We start from the raw sequence: 18,912 nt of genomic DNA, 5'->3' as shown, positions 1-18,912 counted from the left end.
GAGGGCTGGGCTTTCCAGGGCCCCTGGAGACCTCCCTGTATGTTTCTAGCAGAGTTTGGAGCATCTGCTGTGCACCGGGCGAGGGATGGGGGGCTCGTGGAGAGAAGTGAATCACGGTGCAGGCCAGGCTAGCTGCATCCTGGTCCTGGTCCGTAGGGAGCTGGATGCCAGGCAGCCGATGGCACAGCCTGCCGCCTTCCAAGTGCTGGGAAAGGAAGAACTGGGGCGGGGTGGCGCGGGGGCAGTGAGTGCTAACGGGCCGGTGGAAGGGTAAAGAGGTGAGGGAGGGTTGTTGAGGGACTCAGGCAGGTCCTCCCTCTGCTTGCCCCCTCTTCCAGGTGGGAGAGGGCAGTGAAAGAGGCCCAGGCTTGCTGTCTGCATCTGCCGATCCGGCGGGGGTTTCTAGAGGCCTCGTGCAGCTTTCTGACCTGGACAAAGGCTGACAAGGGCGGAGAGGGCAAGCTTGCAGCCAGATGTGGCCCAGAGGTGACCTCAGGACAGCAATTTCAAGGTGCCTCCTTCCCTTCCCCACAGCCAGGTTGCCCCTTCCTAGCAGTGCTTGAATTTAGAAGGCTGAGGAAGCCCCAGGCCCTAGCAAAGCAGTGTGAGAGTATTTTTAAGAGTTTCTTTCTTTCTTATGTGTTTCTTTCTAATTCTACCATCGATTATGGAAATTTTAGAATTTCTATTTAGAAAAGTATAAAAAAGAAAACAGAAACCATACTGAACCCCCCATACTGTTAGGTTAAACCATATGAATTGAAATTGTCTTTTTTTTTTTTTTTTTGGTCAAAAATAGTCAAATATCAGCAATTTCATATGGGTCAGCCAAATATAATCATTTTGCTACATTTTCTCAGCCTTTTTTTCTTTGAATAAGGACTGCCTTGGAAAATGTGGGATTCTCAGCTTTTGGAGTAGATGTATTACGTCAATTTTCATGTTTCATTTCTCACCCCACTTCTCCCCGCAAAATCCAATTATCCAGTTGAATGGATACTAATAATCAAATGAGGTAACTCATTAAAATGAAATTCTATATTAGATTTAAATTCCATACAATGAGAATCATAAATGTAAGTCCTAAGTTGATCCTCTTATTCTAAATGGTAAATCAGTTAATAGTAATTTCTGAATTACTGTTCGAAGCTGCTTTTTTTTTTTTTAAGTCATCACCACCTGTTGCTTTTTTTTTTTTTTTTAATATTTATTTATTTATTTGGTTGCACCGGGTCTTAGTTGCGGCTTGCCGGCTCCTTAGTTGCGGCACATGGGCTCCTTAGTTGTGGCATGCAGACTCTTAGTTGCGGCATGCATGTGGGATCTAGTTCCCTGACCAGGGATCGAACCTGGGCCCCCTGCTTTGGGAGCATGGAGTTTTAACCACTGCGCCACCAGGGAAGTCTGTACAGAAACTTCTTGATTACTAAAATTCAGAATAATTCTTTGCCTAGTCTCCGTCCCTCTCCCCCTTCCCCCATTGGTTATGTTTCTTTTCCTAAGGCACATCCACATGAACTGTATTATCCATTCCACAAATATTCTTTGAACACCTACTGTGTGCTGCTTGCTGTTTTGAGTTTCGGGAACACAGACGACAGCCTCTGATATGATGGAGCTCTCAATCTAGTGGGAGAAGATGGGCCATAAAACGATAAACACAATGAACAAGAATGTTCTTTTTTTTTTTAAATTTATTTATTTTTGGCTGCGTTGGGTCTTCGTTGCTGCATGCGGGCTTTCTCTACTTGTGGTGAGCGGGGGCTACTCTTCATTGCGGTGCGTGGGCTTCTCATTGCGGTGGCTTCTCTTGTTGCGGAGCACAGGCTCTAGGTGCGTGGGCTTCAGTAGTTGTGGCTCGCGGGCTCAGTAGTTGTGGCTCGCGGGCTCTACAGCACAGGCTCAGTAGTTGTGGTGCACGGGCTTAGCTGCTCCGCGGCATGTGGGACTTTCCCGGACCAGAGCTCGAACCCGTTTCCCCTGCATCAGCAGCCGGATTCTTAACCACTCTGCCACCAGGGAAGCCCTCTATTGTTTATTGTAGGTGATAAACTAAAGACCAGGGTTGCGGGGCTGGAGGAAGGGTTGCAGTACTCAGTGAGGCCCTCTGGGTAGGCCAAGGTGACATTTGAGCAGTGAAGGAAGACCCAAAGCAGGCTGAGTTGGGCAGGTATGTGGGCAAGGAACAGGCCAGGCTGAGGGAGCAGCCTTAGGAGTTTGAGGAAGAGCCAGGAGGCCGAGCGGCACAAGTGTGAGGGAGCAGGGCAGCAGGAGGGCTTTGGGCCCCAGGCCGCTGCGAGGAGTATGCAGTCTACCTGGAGTGAGACAGAGCCCCTGGAGGGTGTGGGGCACAGCGTGAGGTGGCGTTATAACTTCTCCTGTAAGAGGGTCCCCCTTGCTGCTGTGTTGAGAGTAGACTCGGGTCCAGGATGAAGACTTGGGTTCTCACCCTCTGGGTGAGAGGAGGTGCACGTGGCTCAGCACGCGGCAGTAGCAGTGGAGGCTCCCAGAAGAGGTTGGATTCTGGGTGTCCATTGCAGGCAGAGCTGATGGGATCCGCTGAGTGGGCTGGATGTAGAAGGGTAGAGAAACAGAGGAATCAGGGACTTCCCTGGCGATCCAGTGGTTAGGACTCTGCGCTTCCACTGCAGGGGGCTCGGGTTCGAACCCTGGTTGGGGAACTAAGATCCCGCATGCCGCACAGCGTGGCCAAAGAAAAAAAGAAATAGAGGTGGCAAAGTTTATTCTTCCAGGGCCCCATCCACTGGATGGATGGAGATTGGGGAGGTCTGGGGGAAGGGCAGGAGCTAGGTTTCGGCCGAGTTAAGTTCAAGATGTTAGACATCCACGTGGAGCTAGCTGTCAGCGAGCAGCTAGATATGTGAGTCTGGAGGGCACAGGAGAGGGCTGGGCTGCTCATAGTTATTTGAGACGCCTTGATGTATAGTTTGTATTTAAAGTCCAGAGGCAAGGGACCAGGTGCAAGGACTGAGCCCTGGGACCCTCTCTTCTCAAGGAGAAGAAGCAGCCCTGAGGTCAGAGGAACACCAGGAGAGCCGTGTCCTGGAAGCCGAGGAGAGGGAGGATTTCCAGGGGGAGGGAGAGAGTTGGCCCCTTGTCAGAGACTGTGGCCCGGGCAGGTCATCTGAGAATGAGACCCCACCATTGGAGGTCATTGGTGACCTTGGCAAGAGAGGTTCTCTGACCAGGTGGGGAGATGGTTCTGCTACGACCCAAGAATGGCTCCTCTGGGCAGATAAATTAGAAGAAGGCAGACACGGCCCAGGGTCCTGTGCCCGGGCCAGCAGAGGATGACTGACTGGCCCCCAGCCCAGCACCTTTGCATGGGGCCCAACTGGCCAGCCACAGTCAGTGCAGTGTTCCAAGCTCTTAGCCGCAGAGCAGGGCTGGCCGTGGGCAGTGCCCCGGGTTGCCTTACCTACGGGGTACCTGTCTGCAAGGTGCTGCCACTAGAGGGCACCCACACCCACCAGTGGATTCCACAAACCAAGGTGCCCCAGAGAGGAGCGAGGAGGGCTGAGAGGGGCTCAAGGAATCTGCTCGTTTCATCCACAGGAGGGGCATTACGGTCCTTCAGAGAAGCCACCCACCTTTCCCTGTGAGGCCCAGTGTGACCCGTGACTGTTTTGTGGGTCAGGACTTGTTCTGAGTCTGTGAGTTAATTAGAGGGTTCAGTGGGGAGGGGGAGGTTTTCTCATATTACTGGAGCTGTGTCTTCTCCGCAGGGGCTCTGACTTCTGGGCTGTGAGCAAGGACCTGGGGACTGAGCCACACCCACCCTGTTCTCCGGGGCTCAGTCTGCGGCAGGTTAGGCAGGGAGGGTCCTTGCTCACCCCCTCTCACCAGTTTCCCTTTGTTCCCTTTAATTTTGTTTTTCCCCCTTCATTTTTTCTCAATTAAAAAAAAAAAACTGTAGAAGTAAAACATGCCTAGAACAATATAGAAGGGTATAAAGTAAGGGACAACAAGGCCCCTCCCTCAAACTCCAAATATCCCCGAAGGTGGCCATGGTTATCTCCTCCAGACGCTAACAGGGTAGTTTACACCTCACCGCCCCTCGCAGGCAGATGGCAGCACGCATTCTGTCCCGTTATAGCCTCTCCAGGGCTTCCTTCCACAATGTGGTTCATCCGGCTGTGCCGCATTCTCCCCAGAACAGCAGTGGCTCCTGTTAAGGACTCCTGCTCCATTGCTCTCGAGGTTTGAGGTTGTTAAAAAGAATGTTCTGATGAACCCCTTTGCTTTTTCTGTCTTTCTACATTTTGAAAATTATATCCGTAGAGTAAGTTCCTACCTGTGGAATTTCCAAGTCCAAGCTTAGGGACCCTGAATTCTGAGACATGCCTCCAACTTGGCCTCCTGAAATGAGTGCCCGTTTACCTGCCCACCCACCAGAGTGCCTGTGGGGGCCTGCGTGTCTCCCCAGCACTGGGTACTCCCAGGCTCATTAGGGTGTGCTGTCTGGAAGCAGCAAAAGCTACCTTGCTCTAAGTCTGGTTCCCGCCTGATGACACAGCTTAACTGGCTGCCCCAGGCCCCTCAGAGCATCGTTTCTGTCTCCAGAGAGCGCTCCGGGATGGGCAGCAGTGGCAGGTGAAGAGGCCGGGGGGCCGGACACCAGGGTTCTGGCCCTGACTGGCTGCTGCCTGCTGAGGACCTTGGCCGAGCTCTGGGTCTTGCCGGCTCAGCTCTGGAAGACACTGGAAAGTTTTAATCGAGTCCATGGCTCTGCCTGACAAAGTGCTGAAAGTTTTTTGACCACGACTGGAAATAAGGATACCACAGTGACCGGCACATTGTGGAAAAGTTTCACACACAAAAAAACCAACCACACAAACGATAAACAGTACTTCCCCCCATGTGGTGTACTCTGCGATTTTTCACTTTATTTTTAGAAATGCTGGTCCCGAGAACTGGCATGTCTCTGTTCTCCCTCAGAGGCCCCTAGGAGTTATGAAGGTGCATCCTGGGGCTGGGATTCCCTGAGGCCTTAGAGACCTGGAGAACATCCTCTGCGGACCGTGCGCTAGAGTCAGGGCTGAGACTGGGTCATGCAGGGGAAGCTGAGCAGGAGACCCTGACTTGACCTTCACAGCTCTCCGGGCCTTCTCCCCTTAGGCTGCTCTAGACCCGTGTCCTCGTGTGTGGGTCACACAGTCCCGTTCAACCCAGAGTGGGGGCCGGGCCCTTCTTGGCTGTCACCGTGTCATTGTCACGCGCTGGGGCGAGGGGCACGAGAGCAGTGTGGGACCCCAAAGGAGGGCCTGGGAAGCCCTGCCACCCCACAGAGCTTCTGTGGAGGGTCCTTCCTCCCCACCCTCTGCCTCCTAACTTTCTTTCTTGCTTCTAAGGGTGACCCTCCTCTAATTATAGTACCTGCCTGGCCTAATTATAGCCTGGGCTAATTTGTTAATGGCTTTGGGAACTGAGAGCCCTTGCCTTGGGCAGAATCACGGCCCCTGGGTACACGCAGGCAAGTTTTGCCAGGGAGCACCAGGTGAAGGAACGTGAGTGGCCTCTGAGGCCCATGGGGGACAGCGTGGGCCCCCTGGGGAGCCCCATGTCCAGCTGGTGCACGCAGGGCTCTGACCGATGCTGCCTCTGTCCACGAGTTGTCAGGGTGGGTCTCTCCCCTTCCCAGGGGTCCCAGGAGCCCCTGATGCGCGGCACCAGGCAGGGCCTTGCCATTTTCATTCTATTTAAACAAATGGTCCTTAATTAAATGCCTTTACATTGAAAAATACTTTTGGTTTTCCTTTCCATAAAAGCAATGTCTGTTTGCAGTAGGAGCTTCAGGAAATGCAGAAAGGGGAAAAAAGGCCGTTCATGACCCCACCCCAGTGACTCATGACCCCAAATGCGTTAACTTTTGGTCGAGGAGTCTCATGACTGGTCCCTCTGCTCTTGTTTGACTCATTATATTGTCCCCGCAGGGAAGTCCCACCTGGCCATCGTGCAGAAGGTGAACAACGAGGGCGAAGGTGACCCCTTCTACGAGGTGCTGGGCCTGGTCACCCTGGAGGACGTCATCGAGGAGATCATCAAGTCCGAGATCCTGGACGAGTCTGATATGTACAGTGAGTCCCCTTCCCACCCTTCCCTGCCCTGCTCTGCTCAGACTGGCACCTGCTGTCCCCAGGGGGGAAGGCCGCTGTGGGGACGGGAGGCTGCTCGGAGCATCCACAGGAGCCGCCTTCCTTCCTCCCAGCATTTGTGTCTCAGCCCAGACACTGCTGCTTCTGCTTCTGGTGGAAGAAGGGCCCGCGGAGCTGGGAGCCGGCGGGTGGGTACCAGTCTGTTCCCCAGTCCTTGGGGGATGCTGTTCTCAGTTCCACATTCCCTCTCTTGCAGCTGACAACCGAAGCCGGAAACGGGTATCTGAGAAGAACAAACGTGACTTCTCAGCCTTCAAGGATGCTGACAATGAACTCAAGGTGAAAATTTCACCTCAGCTGCTTCTGGCTGCTCACCGCTTCCTGTCCACGGGTAAGAGCAAGAGGGGGGCCTTCGGGTGTCGGTGGGATACAGCCCCGGAGGGAGACGTACTGGGCCTCTGGTTACTCCTCCCCAGGGGACAAGGGCTACAGCAGATGAAGGGCCTGGGGCACGCGCCGCTGCCTCTGGAAGGGGGCGAGGTGTTTTCCTTCCATCCCCACCGACGATCCCTGCGGTTTGTTTTCCCCGTTAATGGGTTGCTGCTACAGACTTCCAGGAACCGTCTGGGTTTGTTTGGGCTGTTATGTGCTGGGAGGACCTGAGGTGGGCACCGGGCTCCCCGTTGAGGAGGGAGAAGGAGGCCCTTCCATATGCCCCCTCCCCCTGGGTACAGCCCACAGCCCTGCCTGCTCATCCTCTCTGAGCGTCTGGATCCAGCTCCCTTCTCGTCTCTCTGCCTCCCCTCCGCCTGCATCTGCTGGGCCCCTCGGGACCTGACTTCTAGGTCAGTGACTTTTCTCTCTTCTCACCCCTGACTCAAAGCTCCCTTGGAGACCCGGGTGATTGATTAGGAAAACGCCCGCCTGCTCTGTCCTCTCCCCTCGGTCTGACTTCCTTCCCAGCCCTCACTTGCTAAAGCTGTGATCCTTCCCTCTCCTGTGCTTTTCCTGCCGGGCTGTTGATGATGTGGATACTGACAGTAGTGATAGTCACGTTTATTAGGCACTTCGCATGTGGCAAGCGTCTGTCTAAGTGTCCTACATCGGTTATCCCATTTCACCAAACAGCGACCCCATGAAGTTTTAAATCCCCATTTTACAGAGGAGAGAACTGAGGCACGGGTGAAGGAGTTTGCCTGAGGTCATGTTCTATTAGTGCAGGAGCCACTGTTCAGGCCCAACCGGTGACAGACTTGAGTGTACTGAGGCCGGAGCCAAGGTCACGTCCTCCGGGGAGGCAGGGCCAGGCAGTGAGGAGCCGTACAGCACAGCAGTGACCATCTTCCAGGCACTGCCCGGCCCAGCCTGGCCTCATGTGAAATCCTCCTCTCTCCTCCTCCAGAGGTTCCCCAGTTCAGCCCCGCTCTGATATCAGAGAAGATCCTGCTGCGGCTGCTCAAGTACCCGGATGTCATTCAGGAGCTCAAGTTCGATGAACACAACAAGTACTACGTCCGCCATTACCTGTACACCCGCAACAAGCCGGCTGACTACTTTATCCTCATCCTGCAGGTGCGCCTGCCCCGCCCCGCCCTCCGTGCCCGCGCTGCCCTCTCACCTGCTTTCCTGCCCTTGAGCCTCTGCTCCCCGTTGCCCGTCCTCCTCCTGCAAGGCCACCGTTGCGCCCCCGGGTCTCCAGGGCTCTGGAACTAGCTCCTCCACGGGGCACACAGCCCTGTGCACTCCTCGCTTCTCCCTCGTGCCTCAGGCTTTTTCTTCCCGGGTGTTTTTTCCTTCTCAACTCTGTTTGTAACCCTGACCTGCGTTCTTTCAGGGGAAGGTAGAGGTGGAGGCCGGGAAGGAGAACATGAAGTTTGAGACGGGCGCCTTCTCCTACTACGGGACCATGGCCCTGTCCTCGTTCCCCTCTGGTGAGTCTCTGGGCCATGTCTGGGCCGCCCTCCAGCACTCCTGGAGGGGGAGAGACTCGGACTGGCCCCCCAGAACCTAGGGCCGCCTAGAAGGGTCATAACCCAGGTGGCTCGGGGGAGAGGAGGCCAGCGAGGGCCAGAGTTGCCAGGGCCTCGGGGAAGTGGCCTGGAAGAGCAGTGACTCGCCCCTTGGGACAGGGTTCAGAGGGTGGAGAGAAGAGATGAGAAGGGGATTCTGACGAAAGCCCGGAGGGAGCTGAGAGCGTGTTCTGAGGTGGGGAGACCAGCCCACCAGGAGATGAGGAAAAGGGTGGATATGAGTCAGGGAGCTGCAGGAAGTTGATGGTATTTGCTTGCGATATGAAGCAGGAGGCCATTAGTGGCCCTTGAGCGGGAGGACCTATGACAGCAGAGTGGGCCAACTGGGCAAGCGGGCCACAGTGGCCCTCCTTAGCCGTGACGGTGGGAGGCCAGTTGAGAGGGAGGCAGGTGGAGGGAGGCTGCAGGGCCTCACTTGTGAAGACTGGGCCAGGGGAGTCAGGGTTGGGGAAGGGGACCCATAGCTCCCACGTTTGGAGGCCAGGCCGGGGCCTGTTTTCTGGCCGTGCAGTTTGCAGATGCCTTCGGCTTTTCAGGGGGCTGAGCCACTGCCTTTTGGTTAAGGGGCCGTTCTGATGGAATAAAGGGACCTGGGGGCAAAGAAAGGACTGGACAGCCTCTGAGAAGGGCCACTCTGGCCACCCCGGCGCCCTCTGCTTCTCCAGTCCTGGGTGGCTCAGGCTCCCCTTGCTGGAGGGGGTGCCCTGCAGACGAGGCCCAAGTCTCGCCCGGCTCGGCTCCTTGCCAGTTGTATGACCCCTCCGGCCCCAGGTTGCTGCGGGCTGGGGGGTGAAAATCTGCTTTGGTGCCGGGGACAGGCACATGGTGAGGGGGCTGCTGCAGCTCCTGGGGAGCCTCCGTGCTGTGCCTGTTACTGTCCTTTGACAACGAGGACCCCCGTGCGGGGGGCTGGGCACCTGTGCATACTGACTCAGCTCAGCTCCTCCACCAGCGTGAGCAGGCTCCTGGGGGAGGGGAGTGGGAAACAAGGCTGCAGGGCTGGGTTTTGGAACAGGTGGCCCCTGCCCAGGTGCCCCAGGCCTGGGGAGGACTTCTCTGCCCCTCCTGAGAGCACCTCTTGCGGTCCAGCTTGGGGAAATCTTGTGCAGCAGGGCACACAGTCACGGGACGTTCCTCCAAGCACCCTTTCTCTGCAGCCACGCCTCAGAGCCTGGTTAGGGTCCTGGGCTCTGTCTTTTGATGTGGAGGCCCCTGGTTCCCACTTGCAGTGGCTGGAAGGGAGGGGAGACGACTTCCGGGGGCTCTGGGCGCACCCCACCAGCTTCTGCCCTTCTCTGATCAGGGCTCTGGTCAGCTCTGAGCACCCTCCCCGTCAGAGCCGGGTCCCCTCTACTGTTGTGCCTCCCTCTCTGCTCGAGGGAACCTGGCCCCCAGCAAGTCTGCTTCTCCATCCTGTACCTACGGCTCCACATCCACCCCACCCATCACTGACCTTTTCCTCTTTTGCTCCAGTGCCTTCCACCCTGGTCAGGTGTCCGCCTGGCAAGCGGAACTCCCTGCTCTCCTGGCTCTCAGGTAACATGGCATGGCTGGAGAATTTGCACTGCCACCTGCCGCCCGAGCCTGCACACTGCAGCTGCATTAACCACTCCCAGCAGGCACTGGGGGCCCCGCCCCCGCCCAGCACCTGTGCCATCCCACCTGCTCACACTTGTGGGCCAGCCTGGCCAGTGCTGGCTCTGCTTGGCCTGGGGCCCAATTACTATGTGCCTTTGCCCAGGTCCTGGAAGGGTTTCCCCAAAGGTCCTTCGGTCTTTGAGAAGAGACACACACGCCTGCAGGTGACAGGCTGGGAGTGGAGGGTGGCTCCCGGCCAGGCCAAGGGAGCCCAGCTGCTCAGGGCCACTCACGGGCCTCAGCAGGATGACTTGGCACCCCATCAGCTTTCTCTAAAAAACTTTCCAGCTTTCCTCACAGGCTTTGGTTTTCACTCTTTGGCTGCTGGTTCCACCTGCCAGGGGGAGGCAGCAGCTGGGTGGTTAGAAGTGTGGCCGCAGTCATACTGCCCTGGTTGAATGGGGTCTCCGTAGACAGCAGCTAAATGATTCCGGGAGCTGACTTACCTTTTCTAAGTCTTAGTTTCCTCCTGTGAAATGGGAACAATACATGTGCCCTCTTGTTAGAATTGTTGGCAGCAGTGAGAGAATTGATACAAAATGTTTAGTTAGAGCTCAGTTACTATTTGTTTTTTCTCTATTACAACCAAAATGTGACATTCCAATCAGAAAGTGTTTAGGAAAATTCCAAAAGCCACAGAAACATGCTATTTCTGGCCTTTGATATGTCACACTCCTGAGCCTTGTCCCAGGGTCGGTGGGAACTGTGTTGGCCCCAGAATCACTCAGTTCGAGGGATTCCTATCCCATGTATACTGCGGCAGCAGAGGTCCTGATGTCAGGATTCTGGCCCGGGCTGCTGAGGCCGGAGGAGAAGAGCATTACGAGTGCCTTTGAGCTCCGGTCTCAGTGCGTAACTTAGAGAAGGTCCTGGGGCCCCAGCAGTGCTAAAAACCTGTCACTTCAGTCAACTGTTTCCCCTATTATGTTTGTACAGCTGGGTTTTTTTCCATCTTAAATGTACAAACACACACTTTTTTTAATTGATCCTCTTTAAAAAAAATAAAAAATAAAAAGGTGATTTAGAAGTCACTTGTCCCGTTCAAACACAGCCAACTTTTGGCAGTGATGGGAAGTACAAAGCAATTAATGGTCTTTGAGCAGGGGGCTGTCTGATGAGAACAGAATGTGCCATGTCAGCCCTCACTGGCCAACCCCTCAGCCTCACTCTCCTCTTCTGCTCTTGCTTCTGTCTCATAGATGGCCGGGAGTTGATGCATACATGGTTTGAATCCTGATGTCTTTACCTAATATGGGAACCGAGACACTTTTCCATAAGCTTTCTAGTTAGAGCTACACAGGGTTTCACCAAGCAGGCGTGCCTTCATTTGTTTTTTTCCCCCTTATGCATATTCATGGGGGTCTATATTCTAAGTATAACAGCATGATGTAAACCTCTTTACGGAAAAACTTCTTCTGTATTTAAGATTATGTCCTTAGAATATTCTTCCAGAAATGGACTTACCAAGTCAAACCCCCTGTTTTTTTGTTTTGTTTTGTTTTAATCATAAAAGTAACATAGCTTATTTAGAAAATTGGGAAGGTGGAAAAAAATCTTAAGAAAATTAAGAAGCATCATAATTTCATTACTCAGAAACAAACACTTCATATTTTGTTATATTTCTAGACCTCTGTTTTTAATAGGCCATGTGACTAATTTATGTTGGTTTAAATTCAGTTCCTGTTCCTGAAGTGTTAATAAGCATTAATTAAAATCATTCTATCATCCAAATAATTAATGTTAAATATTAAGCAATATCCCTAGTGTTTCTGTTCTTTGCTAGAACTTAATCAGAGGTGTTGCCTGAGTTAGAATGAGTGATACATGCACATGGTCCTCTAGTGGTTGTATATCACCTAATCATAGAATATCCAGACTGTATTTTCCTAGTTTTATGAATGAAATGCAAACGTAGAGTATTACTCAGTTCAGTCGCACTTGGTTCAGCCACCCAGATTCAATGGTTGCTCTTTTCACTGGTCTGTTAGAATAGCTAACTCAGCAGTTAGTAACTTACTAGTTAACTAAGCAAATCAGCTTAGTCCACTTCCTGTTTGTTTAAAACAAGCCAGTATGCCTCCACAATTAACTTCTTGGTGCATTTCATTGTTTTCTGGGTGTTCCCAAAAATACGAGCTAATGATGTACAATAATGTGTGTGCCCTTCCTTTTCCAAAATAAGGAGCTGGTTCCTTCCTCGTTGGAGGTTGAGTCATTCCCCTTTCCTGGTTACAGTCGACCGAATGGAGGCCTGTGCTTCCCCTAGTGGCGGGAAGAGGCACTGCCACCGCTACCCCAGGCTCTGCCTCATGGGAGGCGGACTGGGACCCAGCCCCCAGACACCCCAGAGTGGGAAGCCTGGAGCTCTGGGGCCTCTAGGTTCCTCTGAGAGGAACCTGCTGCACCCCCATCCCCCTGCCAGACTGGCTGGGCTCAGCAGACACAGGGCAGGACTGTTCCACACACAACAGGTTACGTGCAGAACACACTTTTGAGCTCTTACGAGCATTTTGAGATGTGAACAGTGTGTCATGTTGGGGGGTGTATGACGTGTGGTGAGAGAGTGCAAACTGTAGGTTCTTCCTTTTCATATAATTTAAAACTATGCAGTTTATGTCCCTTGACAGAAGCTGTCCAGTGGCTCCTCTGCCATGCTCGGGTCATCGCTGTGTCACCCTTGCCTGATCAGCTGTTGGGGAAATGAGGGGTTTTGTAGCCATAAACTTTCTGTGTCTCTGGTTTTTGTTTTCTGTTTTGTTCATCTGTTTGGGTAGACTTTTTAATAACTTACTGCACCACAGTCCTAAACAAACTAACTCATTGGCGTTGATGAGGTCAGACCTGCAGGCAGAGCTTCCGTTCGTTTGTGTCCGAGAACTACTTCCCGCTGCCGGTAGGGGCACCACTGCCCGGGTGTCCGTGGACAAGGTTGGATGGGAGGCTGTGAGGGGCACCAGGCTGGCCCCCGGCCTGACAGCCTCTCTCCCTCCACAGACCGCTCCCCGTCCCACCCCGTACCCCTCAGCCGCTCGGCCTCCCTCAGCTACCCGGACCGCTCGGAAACGGCGTCGAGCACAGCCCCCTTGGCGGGCAGCAGCCACCAGTTCGGCAGCTCCATCCTGGGCCAGTACACCTCCGACTTCAGCGTCCGGGCGCTCATGGACCTCCAGTACATTAAGGTGAGCGCTCCCCATGGCCCTCTTCCCAGGCAGCACCATCCTCCTCATCCTGGGCGTCTGGATCACTCTGCCTCTGACCGGCAGCTTCTTTCTTTGATCCACCACACCCAGCACGGAGGGCGGCCCGAGCGTGTCCCTCCTACTCTAGCTCCTCACCCCCCCGCCCCGCCCCCTGGGTCACGCCCTCTCTCCTGGACTCGCAGCCTCCCTCCTGGCCGCCCGTTTCTCCGGGTCTCCTGTAGGGTTGGCCCCCACCCCCAGCCCTGCTGTCAGTGAACCAGGCCCTCCCGCTTCCCCCTGCAGATCACCCGGCAACAGTACCAGAATGGGCTGCTGGCCTCACGCATGGAGAACTGCCCCCAGTTCCCCCCGGATGGGTGCACCATCTGTACCGAGAACTTGACCGACAAGTCCGAGCTGCCCCTGGTGGACGAGACCACGACTCTCCTGAACGAGCGCAACTCCTTGCTGCACAGAGCCTCCCTCGAGGGCGCCATCTGACGGGAGGGCCCGGGGTCCCCCGCCAGCCCCGCGGGGGCCTCCCCAGTGGGCCCACACGAAGACAGGGAGCCTGTTAGGCCGGAAGGGGTACAGATAGCCTGTCTAACTGAGCAGCCAGATGGCCCCCGACCCGAGGGGGATCTGGCCTCCGACAGGGACCTCTGAACAGCTGCGAGCTGGCGGCGGCCCACCCTGGACTGTGGGGCAATGGGCCGGCGACCAGGAGCGCTTCTAAACTAGGCTCATCTCACCTCTTTTTAATACCATATGGGGAAGGGAAGACAGGGTTAAGGAACTTTAAGAACAATTTTTTTTTTTTTCCCACAAAAACTTTAAAAGGGGTAGGGTTTCTCACCCCGGAAGCAATAGCCATAACCTGCTCCCAGCCGTGACCTTTTTGGCTGTGTCCCTGACTCAGGAAGCCTACTCTTTCTGCACCTCCTCTGCCTCCTCCAGAGATGGCATCCCAGGGGCCTGCTGGAGGAAGTTTTTCTCTCGGGAAGGAAGACAGTTCTTCCCAGGAAGCAAAGAACCAAATAGCGCTGAGAACAATTGCCCGGACACGCGCTGAGGCTTGCCTGGTGTCGCCGAGGCCGAGGGATTCTGGGAACTGTGATCAGGGACGTGACACTCGCAACTGCGGAGAGGAGCACACCTCCTCCTGGTAATCGCTGGACCCAGGAATCTCCTAGAACTCTGCGGACGGGCTCTCCTGGTGAGTTGGGCTCCGCTGAGGACTCTCGCCCCGTCCCTCCTATCTGCTCCTCTGGACAACTCTCCCCTTGTAATGGGGCTGAGTCCAAGTGTTAGGCAGGGTCTCACACCTTTAAGATTGCTAACCCCTGCTCCCCAGGCCCTGACCTCACTTTCACCAAAGGTTTTCCCCAGGTTGGGGGAGCGACTGCGTTAGAGGGGACTTGTCTGCGATGCTCCTTTCGGGGCCAGGAGGGAACCTGGTCATGGGCATCTACGTCGTTAGCAATTCGTTCCATCCCCCTTCCCACCCCACAGCGAAAGTCAGGTTTCAGTCACCGACCCACCAAGCCCTTCTTTCCGGACTCCCGGTTTCTAATCCAAAACCCCAGTGCCTCTTGGGGATTGAGGACAAGAGGATGTTGTAGGAAGCCAACCTAAGCAGGTTCTTCATGCCCTTTCCTCTGTGGCTGAGGCTCCCCTGGCTTTGTTCACGCACTTACAGATCCACCTAAAAGGCACACAGCTGGCAGCCCCATCTTCCCCACGTGCGTGTTATCCTAGTGTGAGATGTCGTCCTGGCCTTTGCTGAAGCTCGTGGTCCTGGGCGCTCAGAGCCCCAGCCCCACGTGCAGTCCTGCCCCAGCACCTTTTCCCTATGCTGCAGGCTTCCCGCCATCGGGGAGGCTGTAGGACCAAGGTCCACGGTGGCCCTTTGATTGGGTGGAACAGTTGCTGGGGGGGGGGGGCCCAAGATCAGGCGAGGGAGACTCCACCGGCCTACCTGAGTGTTATTTATTCACTCCTTTCCTCAGCCTGTGAGTCCTGTTACCCCAAGTGCTCTGTTGGGGACCAGGAAATGTCTTGCACCAAGTATACTGGCCCCTGGTCATTTTAAAGTCCTTCCAGACACAGATTCCTACAAGTCTGCAGAGAAGGTGGTGACAGCCATGGGTTCTCAAGCCATAAGGAAAAAAGATACCAGACTTTTGTCCCCCGTTGGGGCCTGAAAACCCCTTAGTTTTCTCCAGGAGCAGCTTGCTTTCCGAGTCCACACAGAGGCTCGCAGAGCTGTGTTCCTGGGACCTGAGTGCCAGGTGGAGCAGACTCACGGCCTGAACCGAGTGTGTGTGAAGCCAAAGGAGCAGGTGCACACACTTCCACGGCTACCTCTTTGCACGCACAGTTACTTTCAAGAGATGGTCCCGCCTCCCCTCTTCTTCCCGTCCCCATTTATAATCACTTTTTGCAGAGGGTCATGATTATTTCCACATATTACTGGTCCGATGACTTCCTCCTCCCAGTGCAATTTTTCACCTCCTATTCCAATCTCTGGTTCCTGGGCTGAGCAGTACCCTGACCTGGCCCAGCCCTGCATGTCTTCCCCTGGAAGGGAGACCTTCGCAAACGGCCTCTGGATGGGTAGGCGAGTTACAGCCACCGTAGCAAATAACTCATATTTATTTTGCATAAGATTTTAATTTGTATATTTTTGTGATTTATTTTGGCATTGTTATGAGTTTGACTCTCGGGGAGTTTTGTTGTTATGACTCTTGTGTCTTTTGTCACAAAACAATGATAATATTTGCTAAACGATATACGGAATTTATTTTTGATTGGTAATAAAAAAAGAAATACGTATAAATCTTGGTGAGTTTACAGTTGCCCTGTTTGAGTTCTGTCGATACTCGGTACCGGTCATAGAGCTAGAAGTGGCTGTGCTTGGCTGTCACTTATGACAGGGCAAGGGACAAGCATTCTGGTTCTGTTCAGCAGTAAAAAGGAAGCAGAAATGTAACTTACACAAATATATGTAATCAAGGCTGTTGTCACAGGAGCTAGAGAGTGCCAGCTGCTGCTAGATAAGACAGGGCAAGTGTGCTCAACTGCCACCATTAGGAATCCAGTAAAATGGACACTAGAGGGTTGGGGGCAGCTGGGATGGGCAGATTGCCCCTCCTCTCTCCCCTGGGGGCTGAAGGAGAAAGGAGCTTGATCCAAAAGTATGATCACATTGTCTTATAGCAGCAGGAGCCTCTCTGTCCATACTCAGGGGCTGGCTGTGGTTTCACAGTTGGAGCGCTCACCGCTGGAGAGCCCGCCTGAGAGGGACCTCACTGGATGTGCTCCCGAGGCTTCAGCCAGGCAGACTCCTGCCCACAGGTGCCTCGTCCTGTGTGTGCAGTCGAGTGCACCCAGGCCAGGGCCTCAAGCAAGCCTGGCATGACAGGGCGAACTGGGGGGGAAATGTTTAAGGAAAGGGAGGCACTGGGTAGGCAGAAAGGAAAGAGGACATTTCAGATAAAAGGAATAACAAATACAAAGTCTTGGGCATAGGTGGGCAGGAATAAATTTCATTCATCCATCTGTTCCACACGTTTAAGCCCTTGCTACATGCCAGGTGCCACCAACCCCTCAGGCTGTCTTCTCCGCCTGGAACTTCCTCCCAGGTCTTTGTTGAGGCTCACCCCCTTGCTTCATCTAAGCCTCTGTTCAAATGCTACTTCCTTGAAGAAGCCTTCCCCCATCACCCCATCCAAAAGAGCTTGGCCCCAGTCCCTCTGTCCGTCTCCTTGTATTGCCATGTTTTTCTCCATAGCACTTATTGTCAGATATTAAAATACGCATTTGTACACTTTCTGTTGTCCTCACACTAGAACTTAACCTCCAGCAGGTCAGGGTCTTTCTTATTTCCACTGCAGTCCCAGCACTAGGACAGTACCTGGTACATTGCAGGCACTGGATGCAGGAAATACTTGTTGAATGAATGAATGGGTCTTATAAGAAGGTGAGTACTGGATGCTATTGCAGGGGAGCACAATTCTCCCATAACCTTGACCCAATCTAGTCAAGATGGTTGAGGAAAACCAGCTGGAGGAAGTGACGTCTGCAGACTTGAGAGAGAAGAAGGAATTAGCCAGGGGTCACACACAATAGTTATGGGTTTGAAACTCAAGAATACTAGATAGAACATGGAAATGTCTTGAACCAAATGATCAGAAAGGAAAAATCGCCCATGGGGGAACTGAATGCCCGGTGACAAGTGTCTCCACTGACGCTGTGATGATGGGCCAAAGAGTGACACAGAGCCAAGGAAGAAAGAAGCTGGCAAAGTAGTGTTGGGGCCTCTATTGTTCACAGAAAGTCACTCGTGAGCAGCTTTGTTTGCTCTGTACTGGATCCTTTGTCTTTGGGTCTCACAGTTTAAATCACTATTTGTGTTTTCCAAGCGTGATCCAACTGTTCTTCTACTCAAAGTTTTCCCCCCTCCCAAATAAGTTACAGGTTGTTTTCCAAGGGAGCCCGAGACCAGGGGAAAAGTAACTTGTCAAAGGTCAGAGCCCTGTCTGGATATATCGAGTGTTCTCCCCATCTTGCCTCTGGAACTGGTCTTCGCTAGTTAACTTTTCAGGCACATGACTCATTTCAAGCTTGTTGTCCATTCTATCTCAGTGTCAGCATTTTATCTGGACTTGGAGACAGAAGTGTGAACCAAAGGGGTTGAGTCTACTATTATTATTTTTTTCTTTCAAAAGAGGCATGCCAGCCCAGTGGAAAGGCTCAGTAGTCATTATTGCTTCTGCTGGCGGCTTATTCTGGAACTTTTCACACAATATTTCTGCCGGTCACTCGCCACGGGTTTATTCATTCTTGCACATTACCTTCCACACAAACATATTTCACTTAATTGAGGCCACAGTGTCTTAACTGTTGTTTATAGTGTTTTCATGACACAGCACATGAATTTCTATAGAATCCTTGTAAAGACCATTTTAAATGACATGTACATGGATGGCCTTACGAAAGTCTATGTATGTTAGGAGATTTGAAAATACATAAAAATGTAAAGAAAATATTAAAAAACCCATTTCATCTGGACACCTATAGAGAGGTCTGGTTAGCAGGTTGTCTATTTCCTTCCAACCAGGTAAAGTTCACATATAATAGGTTGAAGAACATTCCACACTGTCAAGGACCACACAGTCTTTGGGAGGATTCTCTTGAGTAGTTCTTGTTGGTCTTTAGGAATTATTTTCCCAAGGATGATCTGCTATAAGGGGAGTGACCAGATACTGTACGGTAATTCCTGACAGAGCTGCCATCTCCTAATGTGGCTGGGATGGCTAACAGGTTATTAGGCTGGTCGCGTTGAAACCCAACATCCGTGCCTGAGTCGTGCTTCACTTTTCTCCGGTAAAATATATTCATAACATGTAGTAGCTGTGAGGATCCAATGAGGTAGTGATTTCGTGCGTGTACGTATTTACCATCGTTCCCCCAGGCAGGAATGCAAGTTCCTTTAAGGCAGGGGCTGTGTGTCACGTCCCAGACCTATAGCAGAATCGGGCGCGATCAAGAAACACTTTCAATAAACCTTAGCTTCCGATGCCCAGTCACCGGTTCTTTCAGCCCTCCTCGCCCTTTAGGTCGGTGGTTCAGGGGAGCCCTTTCTGAGAAAACGTCCCATCTCCCTTGGCTGAATTCTCTGCCTGCAATTTCAGGAGCGCCGCTCCGCTCTGCGGCCCGAGTCCCGAGCCAGGGACTTCCCAAAGCACGGGCCCGGCCTCCCGGAGAGCGGGGACTGCCGGTGAGAACCAGACGCCCGTGGAGTGGGGGCCAGTTCGCCGCTCGGCGCCCTCCGGACGCCAGCCAGCCCCAGCCCCGAGAGTCGTGTCCGAGCCCCGCGGGGGCGAGAGCCCCACGCCCCCGGCCCGCCCCGGGATCGCGCCGCGGCTTGTTTACTCCCCGGCGCAG

At 53.5% G+C, this 18,912-nt stretch overlaps 1 protein-coding gene across 3 annotated transcripts in view; it reads left to right on the top strand.

Moving 5' to 3' along the window:
• The window catches only part of CNNM4 (cyclin and CBS domain divalent metal cation transport mediator 4), a 38,845-nt gene extending 19,953 nt beyond the window's left edge, over positions 1-18,892 (top strand). Inside the window, exons 2-8 of one of the 3 annotated variants that reach the window (XM_082427320.1) lie at positions 5,955-6,098; positions 6,373-6,507; positions 7,519-7,688; positions 7,951-8,047; positions 9,620-9,682; positions 12,779-12,963; positions 13,267-18,892. In XM_082427320.1, the coding sequence (XP_082283446.1) occupies positions 5,955-6,098; positions 6,373-6,507; positions 7,519-7,688; positions 7,951-8,047; positions 9,620-9,682; positions 12,779-12,963; positions 13,267-13,464 (992 nt within the window). In that variant the 3' untranslated portion in view covers positions 13,465-18,892. The remainder of the gene's footprint in view (positions 1-5,954; positions 6,099-6,372; positions 6,508-7,518; positions 7,689-7,950; positions 8,048-9,619; positions 9,683-12,778; positions 12,964-13,266) is intronic. The other 2 variants (XM_082427321.1, XM_082427322.1) reach the window with 2 other exon arrangements.
• The last annotated feature ends 20 nt before the right edge of the window (positions 18,893-18,912 follow it).

Source organism: Balaenoptera physalus (genome assembly GCF_965194825.1).
Source record: "Balaenoptera physalus genome assembly, chromosome: 15".
Classification (NCBI taxonomy): domain Eukaryota; kingdom Metazoa; phylum Chordata; class Mammalia; order Artiodactyla; family Balaenopteridae; genus Balaenoptera; species Balaenoptera physalus.
Note: the sequence above shows the minus strand (reverse complement) of the source record. Positions and strands in the feature narration are given on the sequence as shown.